Genomic DNA, 15289 nt, shown 5'->3' on the forward strand with positions numbered 1-15289 from the left:
AAAATCAGAGTTTGTTAATGGAAAAGTATTTAACATTTATATTATATTTATAAATTTAAAAACAAATTTACTTTTTATGTTTTTTATATTATATTTCCAACGTTTGATAAAATATTAGAAATTTGCAGAAACTTGTACAATATTAAAAATCATCGTTGAACAAATAAATAAAATTTTGATATAATGAAAAATGCTTATTAAATATAATACATTTTTAGATGTGATGATATTTGATATTCTGATATTTCGCAATCGAAGAAAGGGTATTCAGTCGTTATCAACAGCGAGTTAATTGCACGTTTCAGCTTTTTAGTCTGTTTTTTATGGCCATTTGCTTGCCAATATTCTTGTCAATTCGATAATGAGCGTATGTGTGTTTGTGTGTGTGTCTGTGTGTATGGGCCATGGGGACACCCAGGGGCATGCATTTGGCATGCTAACGTTGCTGGTTGCCAAACACACAAAAAAAGCTGTCGAAGAATCGCAGAGGAGCTGAAACATTCGCCATTCGTTGATTACCCGCGCTCATAAGAGCACAACCCACGTCGTGTTCTGATTTACCGTTACGCAAAGCAAACGCAGCAACAACAACCAATAACAATAACAAGAACAGCAGCGAAAAGGTTTTATCAATAATTCTTAAGCATGAATTACAATTACCTTTCCCCGCCCGCGCTTCAACACGACGAAACTAACGAACCGCAGCAAAATCAACAACAGCAGCAGTTGTCGAACAGCAGCAGCCGAGTGTGCAGTCGGTCGGCTTCGCCTTGTCGCCGCGGTCGCGAACGTGAGCGCGCCAATTCGCTGACGCCGACGCAGCAGGAATCGATTCCTCCGCTGACGTCGACGCCGACGCAGGACTCGATTTCGCCACTGCCGCTGCGTAAGCGTCCACCCCCCAGACCAACAACAACGTCGCAGCAGCAGCTCAACGAGATCTTTCGACCGCGCTGCAATACAGATCCGAGTCGCAGCCCCAATCACAACGGTAAAAAAGCCGACAGTGACACGAAGTGTGTTGGGCTCGCTCTTGCGCCAAACACTCAAGGTGACTTCGGCTTCGGTCGGTTTCAGTGCCAGCGAGGAACGGTAAGCTTTAGTTGGTTGATCAAAGCAGGCTGTAAAGCTTTTAAGTCGCTTGTGCATGTGTGTTTGATGAACTTATGTATGATCAAAGCAAAACCCAGAGTTGACCTCATTTCTCAACGTTGCGCTCTAGTTTCCTCCCCCTGCGCCCCAGCCACCTTTTTCTGCTGGGTCATGGCATTAAAATTTGCATGTAATTGTTATTGTTGAAATATTTTGTTGTTGGTATTTGTAAAACATTTGCAATAACATTGCATTTCGTTTAGTTTGGTTTTGTTTATCTACATTTTTGGCGCTGTTTGAACATTTCCTCACCCCCTCTTCTCCAACGATTCGTTGCCAATTAATTTATTGCATGTGCTTTTCGTTTTGTTTTCGTTTGCACAATAAACAAATGCATACAAATACACACGCACACACACACAGTGAAAAGCATGTGATTGGTTGCGGCTGACAGCCGATAGATGGCAGTGCCGCAAACTTACATCAGCTGCTAATGAGCTTGACCTTTTGCGTCTTTGCATTTTTGCTTTTCTCACTCACCAATTGGCAATTGACGCCGCCACCGCGGCGTTAGAGATGAGCGCACGCTGTGAGAGATCGCTTGAGTCACGCGAATCACGCGAGCAAAAATAAACAATTACATACAATGCGTGTGTGTATGTATCTATGTATGTATGTGTGGATACGTGTGTACATGCGATTAGCAGCAAGTCTGTTAATTTAGTTTTGTTGCCAAGTCATCTGCAGTCATTAATTAAAAGCACTAGAATATAATTAATGTAAAACCTAGTGGGGGGGACGACGTCGACGACAACACACGATAGTCGGTGACATCACGTGTGCATCTCACAGCCGCGCCCACAACACACGGCATCCAACAACAACTACAACTTGACTGACACACACATGCATACATACTCTGAACAGCATAGACAAGCTGCTCCTGACCTCCTACATAATCGCTCACACATGCATGTGTTTGCTTGTAGGTGTGTGCATGCGCAGATTGCGGTAAAAGAAAACAAGCCTTGCTCCTCTCACGAAGAGAGAGAGTATGCGACAAAATGCCGGCCACCAAAGCAGCATCTGAGCGCGGCTCACCAATACTTGCACACAGACATCTGACGCCTGCAACAACACACACACTTATATGTACACGGTATATGTATGTATGTATGTATGTATAAAATTTCTATTTGCATATTCTGCTCTCCAACATGCATTGCTGACGCTCTACACACAGCACCATGGGGTGTTTTGCTTGGTCACTCGCTCTCTTTCTTTGCAAAATCTACTTTTATGGACTCGCCATTTTATAAATGGGGGTTCGCCTTCCATAAGCTGTGTGTAACAGTAAAAATACCAATTGGACTTACCAGCAAAAGCGTTTGCGAATGTTTGCGTGTACCACTGTAACAGTGTTTTTTCGAGGGTTGCTTGCAAGCTTACACATCTGGCGCCCACTGTAGTGGGTTCGTTCTGTTCTCCCGCACAACACACACACACAGACACTAAATTCACCACCACCCAGCGCAGCAGCTGCGACGTCGCTGCAGGCTCACGACGCTACTTGCTGCTGCCTGGTGCTGCTGCTGCTGTGAATGTCATAATGCCTCACATAGACAGAGAAGCAGAAACAGAAGCAAAAGCAGAAGTGTAGCAAGCACACACACACATACAAAAGAGCACCAAGCAGCAGCGGCTTTATTTTCACATTTTATTTGTGTAGTGAACTCGACGGCGCGTTGTTGTTAACGAAACTTACGGCATTCGAATATTATATTCGCGAAATTTATATTTCGATTATTATCCCGAAACACAATAAAATCGAATTTGGTTTTTTTTCCGTGCGCGCCATTTAAGCTAAACACGCAATTCCGACCGCTGCGTTCTGTCCACTGTCTGTCTTCTTCATAGTCGCGCGTCCCATTTGCCATTTTTTTTTCTCTTGTGGTGTGGTCGCCTAGCGTGTGTGTAAGAAGAAGAAAAATAACTGTAGCGACAAAAGGAAAGGCAAAACGAAAAGTTAAAGCGCACGCACAGCAATCTAAACACAACAACAATTCACAAAAAGTGCAAAAAGTGTTTGGAAAACTTGTATCAAACGCAACAGCATGTAAAACTATTTCGAAAATTTGGCAAAAATCTGTGTGCGAATGCGAAATCAAGGTGAGCAGCACTCCACCACCTCCCCCCTCACCAACATCCTCCGCCTACTCACCTCATCTACTCCACCTTCTTCACCTTCAACATTCACTCTCACTCTCTTTGACTCTCTCTCTCAGCGGAGGACGCGCGCGTGTATTTGATATGTATGTGCGTGTGTCGGCTTTTGGGCAAAGTGATGAGAGGAAGTAGAAGAAGAGCTGAATCTTGTTGTTGTTTGTTTATTATATTGCCTAATGTGGGCTGCTGCTGCTTGCAGTTTACCTCTGCTGTGTTTTGCCATGCCCAGTCCACCACACACACACACACAAACTCACACATATTTATACGCACACAGGGGGGCTTCCTTCTGATTGTGTAATTGTGAATTATGAAAGTGCAAAGCACAAAGCGCAACCTTTAGCTTTGTACCTGGCTGTGTCAAGGTTCGCACAGTGGAACCACACTATGTGAAAAGTGTTCTTCATAATTAATTTAATTAATTTTTGAAAAATTTAAATTTCAGGGCTATTTTATTTTTCAAAGCGATAATCGATAATATAAGTTTTTTTTACATAACTTTATATATGTATATTCAAAAGTAAATTTGCTAGCTTATAATATATATTGTGTATAATAATATAATATAATATTTAATTTATGTTTATACGATTAATATTTGTGCTACTAATGTAGTATTTATATAAAATTCCCTTTACATTATAATATTGATGACTTTCGATTAGACAATGTTTATTTTCTTAAAATTCAAGTGTTTCTAATTGTCATCTGCTTTCCACAGATTAACACAACTTGCCACAACTGGTTCGCTAGGCGACAATGCGAAGCGGAAGCACTCGAGGTGAGTCTATAATTGATATGATAATATCAAGCAATAATAGTTATCGTAATCGTCATCATTATCATCATCATCATCAACATCAGTTACCATACACTTAATGGGCAGATGTTTAAGGTGTGCGTCGAAACAATTACACCAATAACAATCTATAATATAATATAATGGGACGACAAAAGTGTTTTTATATAAACATTCTGCTGAATTAGAGATTTAATCTCTTCTTCTTGCGAGTGTACTCCAGGGTTCAGAAAGTCGTTATATGTATGTATGTACTATACAAACTGATTATTTGATACGCCTGCCTAGGTCATCAGATTGAGAATTGGGCTCAATGAACGACTTGAACGACTTTGGAATGAAAACAATAATAGCAAATCACTTAATCACACTTCTGCCACATTTCTTCACTGAGTACATCGTCCACGCAATCTTCCACGTATCGCCCCCGAAAATACAAAAGTGGATTATGCATACATAATATATGTAACATGAATCTTTCCATCTTACTACACACAAGCAGAGTATTAGACCCCCGCTATCATAGCGATAGACGTGCCTTTGCTATATATAGATCAGGCATATATAGCATGCCGATTTGCCTGCGTCAATTCCAATCCCAGAGCCAAAGAGCGAGTTCATTTTGATTAGAAAACTCTTTCGTCATCAAAATTGTCTTGTCTTCTTCTTATTATTAATATACCCTAGATGCGAGTATCTCTATTATTCACACTTAATATTTTCGCAACTAATTAAATATTTTCGCATTGTGAAGCGTATTGAGGCGTCGGCAAAAGTAAATAACAGAGCTGCTCAGTTTTCTTGACATCAACTCGCTTTGCTCGTGACTGATAGCTATGATGAAGCTCTCCATTCACAGAATACTTACATATATATTCAACTGTATATATAGATCATAAATTTGTATGACTTGTGTCAAAATATTTGGTTGCGCATTAAAATGGATCTGTCAGTTGAAAGCCGGGTGGTCTTTTCCCAAAAGACGAGTCAACTTATCATCCGTAGCCCACGAATCGAGATAAAAGCATCTATTTTTATTGCAGAATTCTACGTAGTTGAATTCTTTATTTACCAACACTGAATACGTATACATGAACTTGATTTGAAATTGTTGTAAGTGTGGCCATAGTATGCATAACAAAAGTGACCGAATTAAGTTTCAGTTATCCTTTACTTTTTCGTATGGTCATACTTGATCTTCACTCTCTCTTTGTCTGTAAGTTCGGTGTGGTTAGATGATATATTTTAAACTAAATCGATGTGAATATTGGCTATTAAAGAGAAATTATTGTTTTTTTTAAATTATAGCGTTGATTTCTTCAAGTACTTGAAATTTAACTCAGTTTCCTTAATCTATCCGATTGCATTGATTTTTCCTAAAATCAAAAAAAAAAAGAAGAAATTAAAGTTTTCACAATGAATTTATATCGCTGATCTGTATTTAGTTTTACTTGAATTACCATTGATCACATCGAAAATCCATTTAATAAATTGATATAAATTGACAAAGAATCCACGTTTCATATGTTTTAGATGTGCTTTAGGTGTAACAAACATTCCCACGGCAATATTTTGCGATTCATTTGCATTGTGTATAACGATGGGACTTCCAACATTTGCCACGTCCGCTAGATCTTTTTTATAACGTAAAATAGACAAATCTTTACCGAATTTTGTTACATGCGTTTCCACAAATCCTAAAACCATGTCCGGCGAGTTCTCTATTCAAATTAATAAATATTTGTTTTATATAGATGTAAAATTCAGTTATGAATTGAATATACGTACTATAACTTTTATGCCAACCAGATATGATCATATTTTGGCCAGCGTAGGAACTAATATCGGATTTGCCTGGTAGTAAAGCTGCTTGAACATACTCATTGAATTCCAGATCATAGGGTAGTATAATTATCCCTATATTGTTCTCTAAGGTAACAGGATTATAATGTGCACACCGCACAAAACCAATTTCGCTTCGATTTAAGGTAACATGAGTTTGTCCTATTTCATATGGATTTGAAATATTGACGGCTCCAAAGTAAATGCGTACCAAATCGCTTAGAAGAAAGAGAATTGAATTTTGTTGTAATTAAAATTTATTTGAAATTCCCAACACTTACAACTTGGTGTCCAGACAAGAAGCTGCTGTCCCAATTCCATTTTTTGCGAAGATTGTGCCGCTACACTGAGGACTCCATTGTATATCGATTTGAGAATAATTGGCTATCGAATAAAATACTTGATATGGAAATTGTTTGGGAATCGCCCATTTCAATGTCAAGTGCTCAGCAGGGATGTTCCAAAATAGGATTAGAGAAGTCAAGAAAGTTTGCAACCAACTCCATTGTTTCACCATCTTCAATGTTAGTACAAGAACTGAAATATCGAATGAACAAATTCAATCTTTAAGCTATAGTATTTAAAAGAATGCAACTAGTTGATGGACTTACGAGCATGATAACGTTAATTGAATGTCGACTTTGTTAATTAGTAACAATTTGCAACTTGCAATATAGAATCTTATCTATAGAAGAATAAAGTATAAAGTTTAGAATTCACTTTGTGAACTAAATATTAAATCTACGATCTGCACTAATTCGAAACCATGAAGTCTGTAAATGATATACACCACACTGAAAATAGATAAATTTCTAAAATTAGAAACATTCGTCTTAAAAATTGTGTTCTTAAAATAAGAATATTTTAACAGCAAATTCTTAAAGCTAAGAACATTAATCTAAAATATTCCAAAATTCTCAAAATGTAACCATTAATAGTGTTACAAAGTTCTGTAATCGAAATTCCTATAAAGTTTTTATATGGCTTTGAGTGTTTTCGTTCAAAGCTTCGTTCCATTCTATTGCAGTCTAAGAAAAAAAGGTCGATGATAAGTATTTCGTAGGTAAAGAGATTAACATACAACTACAACTGAATGACTGAGTGCGCTAATTAATTAAAAAAGTATTAAAAACAAAAAACAATAAAATATAATAGTATAAAAATAAAAATTAATAAAGTGGTCTTATTATAAAATGGTTTTGGTCTTAAAACTATACGATTTTGAGTCTTATATTAAATGTTATTGAAGTAGGATTTTCATGTTCTTTTGAAACCTAAATTCTTATTGATTTTAGAACTTCTTTTTTTGCAGTGTATTAATTTGCAACTTGCAGTATGGTAGAATAAGGAATAAGGTTTGGAATTCACTTTGTAAAATAAATATTATATATATCATACGATCTGCAATAATTCAAAGCCAACAAATCACTTAATTACTTTCTTTTGGTAGAATACTATTGATAACATAGCAAATACTATTTATAGTATAGAATAGTTAAAGATGTGAAAAATCTAGATTGGACATTACTCAATTAAAAAAAGAGTCCGTTAGATTGCGATCCGAAAGTTATCGACCTCTATTAGTCACTTATCAGGTGTTAGACCACGTTCTACTCTATAAGTCGTATTCTTCCGGGTCTCAATTGGAAATTCATTAGTATTACAAGCAATGTCAGTGCCAGAGACCACCTGCACGGCAATGGCTATATAGATATTGATATAGATAGATAGACAGGTGGGTGAGTGTGTAGTTTTTCTGTTTTTTCGGGGTTCCTATCATAATTTATTTGCTCGCTGGCTTCATTCCGACCAGGTGTACAGCATATTGTATGTTGACTTGTCGCGCGTTGTCGTCGCATTTAACACCTGGAAGGCATTAGTCATATGATTTTGCCAACAGGAGTACAAAGATTAATTCAGTTTTTTTTATTTGTATTTGCCTTTTGCTTTTTTTCATAACGCTTAGCAATTGGCTCTTACGCAAGGGGTTCTATCAATCGTGACGTATTATTGACACTATCTTGAAAATTTGTTGTTGTTTAACTTTATTAATTGCATTTGAAGAGCTTTTCTTTTCTGTGATTTCTCTACAAAAAAAAAAAAACAAATGAAATTTCCTTGCTTTGTCATCTTTGATATGCATGTTTTGAGACACAAGTGTGTCATTGTCTCTCGGATTTTCTTCATCTTCTTTTTAATTACACACTTCTATAGATAGATGAAATATTGTAGTTTTTAATGAGACTATTAAACCGAAAAACAAACACAAAAAAAAAACGCCCCATGAAAGTGACGCCCCACATTAAAACAAAGCATAAAGATTTGCAATGCAAGTACTCGACTTAGAGATGCCCTGTAAGTAGTGTAGAATACAAAAATTAATTCTGTTTCTCTAAAAGTAAAGTGTTAATGGTTAATGTTCATACGATCCCAGTTCTATAACATTCTTCCTGTGATAAACAAGAGAATTTGATAAAAAAAAAAAATGTGCAAGCAACTTGTTATCGCCATCCAAGCGGAATTATCTCGCAATTCTTTCAAAGATAATCTTAAAATGTCGCCGTAAGCTTCATATTATATGTGTCTTTATAATAATACGAGTTCTTACAGACATTTCTAGATAAAAAAATGTTCAATAGAGTAAACTGGAAAACTGTACAGTGTGAGTTATAGACAGTTCTAAAAAAAATAAGTTTAATACGTTAAACATTGTGTTTAAAGCTTGATAGTAAGACTAGATTTTTGTGAGAAAAATTGTGCATCATAAAAACTAATTTTCTATCAACCTAATATTATATATAATAAGTTGAAAGGAAAATGTCTGAGGCCTGTACTATTTTATTATTATGTAAATGCGGTCACACTTATGAAATATTAAAAGTCACTAAAATTCATAATTAATACAAACAACCTCTTAAGCTGCTGATAATTAAAGGGTATCAGATCAAAAGTTAGACAAAGCGAAGGTTCCAACTGATGTTGTTGTTGTTGTTGTGGTGGGTTGGATGTTGCGGTTTTGAGCTGGCCGCCAGAGGCCGCTTTGGGGTGACCATGACTAGAGGGGTTAGGTTAAGCAGTCGAACTTGGCAGCTGTGCTTGTATAGGTGTGTGTGTGTGTGTGTGTGTGTGAGGAATGGTGCCATAATGTCACCTCACATCCCAGGCGCAGGCAAAGCAGTGCTGCCATATCGATAAATGGGCCGCACTTATCTTTGCGCTTTTATCAAAAATAATGTGCTAAAAGTTCAATTACTGCTGAACAGAACCTTGTGCTCTGTTCTATGGGCGTGATGTGGGTGGGTGCGGAGGTGGGGGTAGGGTGAAGCACATGCAATTCACCATTCACCACGTTTCTTTTCTTCTTTTTTTCCTACTTCTGTCGTTTCGCATTATTTTAATGCTGTTTAGTTTTTTTTCTCCCTTCCTTTTTTTTGTGTCATTATTTTTGCACAATGACAAAATGGAAAAAACTGACAAATCATCATCATAGGTAAAAAAGAAAGAAAAAAAAAGAGCTGCACGTGTGTGCTTGTGTGCATGTGTTTGTTTGTATTGGCACATTTGTAGTTTTAGGGTCAGTCCAAGAAGAAGACAACAAAAAAGTTTTGCGAAAGCAATGACAAAGAAACTTGAAGCTCTGCTGCAGATCTCTTTGACATCCATCAGCTGCTCCTTTCCAAGAGCAAGAGGGAGAGGGAGAGAGAGAACGGGCGCAAATATCAGAGTATAGTTTGTGTGTTGCTTCTTCTTCATCTGTCTATTTCATTGTTGAATTTCTTAACAACAATAACAATAACAAGGCAGCTAGCTAGCAGCAGCTGCGACGCCAACGCACGACCGCATGATAAGCAGCCCATCGAAGAAGAAGTTTAATACACACACACACACACATACACACGGCAAGCATACATATTTATAGTGCCGTTGCGACGCGTCGCCGTCGTCTCGGATGTTATTGTTGTTGATGTTGTTAGGCCGCCGCTGTTTCTGCTGCTTCTGCTTCTGCTGTTGCTGTTGCTGCTGTCGCCGCTGCTTCTGCTGTTGCTGGACGTGCGGTCGCCGTCGCCATCGTCGTTGTCGTTGTCGGTCTGGCAGCAACGGCGCTTCAATTTCAAATTCAGTGCGAAAGCGAACGACAACGCGAACGGGCAGCACACAGCGTGAGAGAGCGAGCGAGCGAGGGAGAGCAGCGAGCTTTTTTTTTTTAAAGCAGCAGCAAAGCAGAAGGCAGCGTTGGCCGCTTTTCCACATTTCGTTTCTTTCGTCTTTTTTTTTTTTGGTTGTGTTTTTTGTTAGTGTGTGCGTGTTTTTTTTTCTATTCTATTTGGTGTGTGCTGCGTGTGTGTGTTTATTTTTTAACGTTTTTGTTGTTTGCTGCAGTACTCGGAAATTTATCAACAAATACGAAAAAAAGTTATTTATATGCACACAAACACACAATCAACAGAAAAAGACACACACTTATACATACATACATAGAACTTGGTTTTTTTGTATATGAATTACGTTGAATTAGTTTGCGCGTTAATAACAAAACAGTGTAGTAATAATAACATTATTTCGCCGATCGGGAGTTCAAGTGACATCATAAAAATACAAAAAAATATAGCAGCAAAGTGACGGAAACTATTGTTGCCCATTTTGCCATTCACCGTTTACCGTGTGTGTGTGTTGTGTCGTGGCCAAAAATAAATGCAAAAACAAAACAAAAATACAATATTCAGAAAAGCAAAATAAGAATTGTACTCCAAAGAACTACTAGAAGAAGAGGAAGAAGAAGCAGCGGCAGCAGCAACAACAGCAACAACATGTGGTAAAAGCCCAGAGAGTTTTTGTTGCCTAGTCAAAACAAACCAACAACAGCTCTGTGTGTGTGTGCGTGTGTGTGTTTGTCGGTGGGAGAGAGAGTTTGTGTAAGCAGAGAGAATGGGAGAGAGCGAGCGAGCAAGCAAATGGATTCATTGAAATGCCGGGCGGCTGCTGTGTGGCGCCATCTATGTATGACCGGGCAACAGAACAAACAGCTGATGTGTGAAACTCAACAACAATGCAAATCAACAGTGTATACAGAGACAAAAAAAAAAGAGAGGGCGACAACTGTTATTATTATCTATCTTCTATTATATATTATCTAAATCTAGACAAAAGCAATGATTGATAATTCTAAATAATTATCAGCATTTTGTGTGGTACCTGCAAAAAAAAAACAAAGTTTCGCGTCGAAATCGAAAATCTAAATGAGAGAAAAGTGTCGAGCTTGTATAACAGTATAGCTGTAAAACTTAACACAAAATTACCCATAAAACCAAATGTGTTCGAATTCTAATTTTGACTGCTGCATGCATAACAAATTCCTACGAAATTGGAGCTTAAGATGATTTCGATACCAACAAAATTTCTATTTCCGGTTTCATCAGTAAATTTGGGTCACCAACAACGCAAACGATGATGGATCGCCACAAAATTGAAGAGCTGTCTGAATAAGTGTTCTATTTTTATGGTCTCCTCGACCATTTAGCCGTTTATTGCATATTAAGTAATAATAATTGCATGCAAATTTGATTAATCTCGATGTTGAACAGTTTTTTTTTATAGACGCGTTTCAATTAAAATAGCGCTTGCTCGCTCATTGGGGTTAATGGGTGCTACTTAGGGTTATGGTGTCCTACAAACTGTTATACATCCACAAACACACACACACACAAAGCTTTCGAAAGCTCACTAATACTAATGCGTGTATAACCTGAAATCATTTCTTTGCGCTAGTCCAATGAACTGATGATGATGTGATGATCATGTTGTTGATAGTGAAAATAAGCAAAAGAACAAAGTAATCAACAAATCAAAAAAGCAAAAAAAAAAAAACTGTGAAATCAAAAGCAACAAACTAAAGTCGAACAAGAAAGAAGAAGAAACTACGCGAAGAGGAAGAGGAAAAGTAACTAGCACAATGTCCACGATCAGCGAAAATGAGGCAGCTTCAACCGAGGGCGAGAGCACGGAGAGCACTCTGCAGCAGCTGAAGGCCAAGAAGAACAAATCCAATTTGTTTCTCATCAAATCGTACAGCTTCATTGACAAAACCAACACCATCAATAACAATAATAACAATAACATCAACAATAATAATAATAATAATAGTAGTAAAAATAATAATAATAATATTAGTAGAACGTGTGCCAAGCTGACAACAGCTGAGCTGCTGTCACCCGACTTGGATCCCTTTGTCGATATTTCATCCCTGGTCCTCTCGCAACCCGATGCCGACAAAAAACAATCGCGTCTAAAGAAGCCCAAGAAACAAAAGCCGCCCAAGACAAAGACAAAGTCAAAGGCAAAGACAACAAAGCAACAGCAGCAGCAACACGAAGTGGATGAAGAACTGGAGATCAGTGAACAGGAAGCGTTGCTCTTGCGTCGCAATGCGCCCCATGAATACGAGGAGTTGTTGCAACATCTGCCCAACGCCAACGGTGGCTCATTGCCACGCCCCCAATCGCTGCCAGCCAAAGTACACTTCGAGGCGGCTTCCAGCGTTCTGATCGCCCCTCGAGCCCCAACGCCAGCCAAGCGTCTGGGGGGCGGCAACAACAACATCAAGCGCGAATCGTTTTTGCGCCAGAGTCTGCAGTCGATACGTCGCAGCTTTGGCTCCAACAAACACTCGTCGAAGCTAGCGATGATCGCCGCCTCAACGGCATCATCGCCAACAGCATCGCCGCTGCCTTCGCCATCGCCAAAGTCGCGTGTCTTCTCGAATGGTTCGACAACGTCTTCGGCTTCCACCACATCGTCGACGACGTCGTCGTGCTCCTCGTCGGCGGCCATCAGTCTGCTGACGAAGGCGCAGGCTCACAATCACATACTCGACGAGTTCCTGCCCACACCTGTTGTCCTGCTGCTCAACGATCATTCCCAGGATGTTGGCGATACGGGGCGCCTTTCCAATAGGTAAGCGTCGGTTATTCAAGTTCAAGTTAAGCCTTCAGTCTTAATTAAGTTATTGAACGAAAAAAGCTTGCGGTCTTAAAGTGCTTTGAAAGTTTATGCATAAGCTAACAGAGTTGTTTTGTCTAAATGAGATTTAAAGCTTTAATGCGCTTTTACGATTTTAGTGTGTTTCTCAGCTTTAATGTGCTTTTAAGCTGAACGAGCAAAGCTTGCTTTTTTAAAAGTGTTTGGAAAGCTTATAATTGAGCTTCCCAAGCTTTTTAATATTTTTACACAGATCATAAGAGAAGGGTTATTGGTATTGGCTTTTGTCCAAATGAGCTTACAAACATTTGCGCTTTACAATTGATGTGTTGTACAGCTTTAATGTGCTTTTAGCAACTTTTAAATGTGCTTTCAAAGACACCAAAAATGTATTGAGCAATTGAAATTTTATAAAACAGCGACAAGAGCCACACAATAACAAAAAGGGTTAATGGTTACACGTGTTTGTCTAAATGATCAGTAAAGCTTTAATGCGCTTTTACAATGTTAATGTGGTTCATAGCTTTAATGCGCTTAGAACCAATTTCAAATGTGCTTTCATAGACAGCAATAAGCAAGCTCCAAAAATGTATTGAACAATTGCGTCGGTTATTAAATTTCACGGTAAACCGTCCGCCTCAATAAAGTTGTTGAACGAGCAAAACATATTTGTACGAAGCTTTTTCATGTTTTACATAGATTGCCAGACAAGGGCGAATGGTTATACATTTTAGCCTAAACAAGTCAAAAAGTTTAATAGCTTTAATGTGTTTTTAACAAAGGATTACAAATTATACTTATGTGTCTGGATAAGCTTTAAAGCTTGCACATGTTTTTACAATTTTTTTTTTGCTCTTTCATAGAGAGCAAAAATGTATTGAACAATTGAAGCTCCAAAAATGTTGCACTAATTGAGTTGCCAAATAGCGACAAAATGCCAACTCGTTATTTTGTGACTGGATAGCTTTTGTATTACCTGATCTAAGTTCTAAAGTGATCTTAGGAGGACAACAAACGGGGAAAAAAATTGCCCATTCGGCCATCCGTCAATGGGGGGCAATTGAGAGACCGCTTGATGATATTCCGATTTGCATTCAATTCGTGTGTCTCATTCCCAACGAATACAGTAAACTGAATGAGCGATTGACTGAATGACAAGACGAGACATCGATAAATAGATATATGGACAGACAGATAAGTCGGTGTGTGTATATAGTATGTAATTACGCAAACATCGGCATAATGTCGTCACATATTTGGTATCCATATCATATCGTATTTGGGCGCTGAAATGCAATTTGCCGTTGCCAAAAGTTTTGCGATGGAATTTATCATTGACGTCACACAACAAGAAGCTTCAAATTTTGTTGATTCTTTCAGATTCTAAAACATTTCGAAGAGCTCAACTTACAAATAAACTTTGGAGAGACAATACACAAGTTAGAGATATCAATTTAAAGATTTCTTTTTTGAATAGACAATACGAAAATTAGAGATTTATTTTTTGAATAGAGTAATTTATTTCTAGTGACGTATTAGCAAAAAAAAAGTGGAAAAACATTTGGGAAATATGCAAAATATTATTTTCTCACTTTTTTCTCAGAAAATATTGTGGGATTTTTTTATCGCGTTGAAAGCAATTTATGTTGTTGTTGAACATTACATTGTCGAAATCTTGAAATGTTTATGAATTTTGTTTATAGAGCGATGCGTCGCTATAAATTCCACTATTTTTCTTTTTTTTTTATTGACTATGCTCGTTATGTGTTCCTAGAAATGCATTTCTTTATAATTCGCGTTGCTTTCGCTCGCATTCTATTATTGAACAAAATGAACTATAAAGGCTGTTGTAAATCTTTTTATCGCACAAGAGAAAGCAAATATAATATGATGTATACAAAGTGTCAAGTCTGAAGCGAGAGACTTGAAGAGTATCAAGTATATCAAGTGTGCTTAACCCTTTAGTGCCCCCGCAATGCTTTAATGCAATCTGAGCAATTGAGCATTAAGATGCGTGCAATTTGTTGCCGTTGTCCATTGCACTCTGTTGTGTGCTCTGTGCGATTGTGGGCGATTCACTTAACTTGAAATAGTGTAAAAAATAAATATATATTTTGAGTGCATTCGCGTTGATTGAATTTGCAGCGCTCTTTTGTTATCACTCTTCCACTCTCTCTCTCTTTCTCTCTCACTCTTGCCATAACATTAACACAAATAGGTCAATTGTTCGTTATAGGTTTTGAATTTCATTGCAATTTGTTGACAAATGTACAAATTTGTTGTAAATTTGCTAAATAAATGCAGCAGCAGCGAACGCAAAGTGAACGCAACTAAACTGTGCCTCAGCCTCTCGGC

The 15289-nt window shown here is 37.8% G+C and overlaps 2 protein-coding genes across 3 annotated transcripts in view; one reads left to right on the plus strand and one right to left on the minus strand.

Annotated features, from left to right (window-relative positions):
• Nucleotides 1–5130: 5130 nt before the first annotated feature.
• LOC132795332 (mannan-binding lectin serine protease 1-like) lies at nt 5131–6496 on the minus strand. Its single transcript, XM_060805995.1, has 4 exons — nt 6241–6496; nt 5906–6177; nt 5578–5838; nt 5131–5493 (listed from the first exon to the last, which is right to left on the minus strand). Exons 1-4 carry the CDS (start codon nt 6474–6476, stop codon nt 5471–5473), a joined length of 792 nt encoding a protein of 263 aa, XP_060661978.1. The 5' UTR covers nt 6477–6496; the 3' UTR covers nt 5131–5470.
• A 3804-nt stretch (nt 6497–10300) lies between these two features.
• LOC132795327 (GRAM domain-containing protein 2B-like) overlaps nt 10301–15289 on the plus strand; it is a 36827-nt gene continuing 31838 nt past the window's right edge. Inside the window, exons 1-2 of one of the 2 annotated variants that reach the window (XM_060805981.1) lie at nt 10301–10772; nt 11726–12910. In XM_060805981.1, the coding sequence (XP_060661964.1) occupies nt 11910–12910 (1001 nt within the window). In that variant the 5' untranslated portion in view covers nt 10301–10772; nt 11726–11909. The remainder of the gene's footprint in view (nt 10773–11725; nt 12911–15289) is intronic. The other variant, XM_060805982.1, reaches the window with a different exon arrangement.

This window comes from Drosophila nasuta, chromosome X (genome assembly GCF_023558535.2).
Source record: "Drosophila nasuta strain 15112-1781.00 chromosome X, ASM2355853v1, whole genome shotgun sequence".
NCBI classification, from domain to species: Eukaryota; Metazoa; Arthropoda; class Insecta; order Diptera; family Drosophilidae; genus Drosophila; species Drosophila nasuta.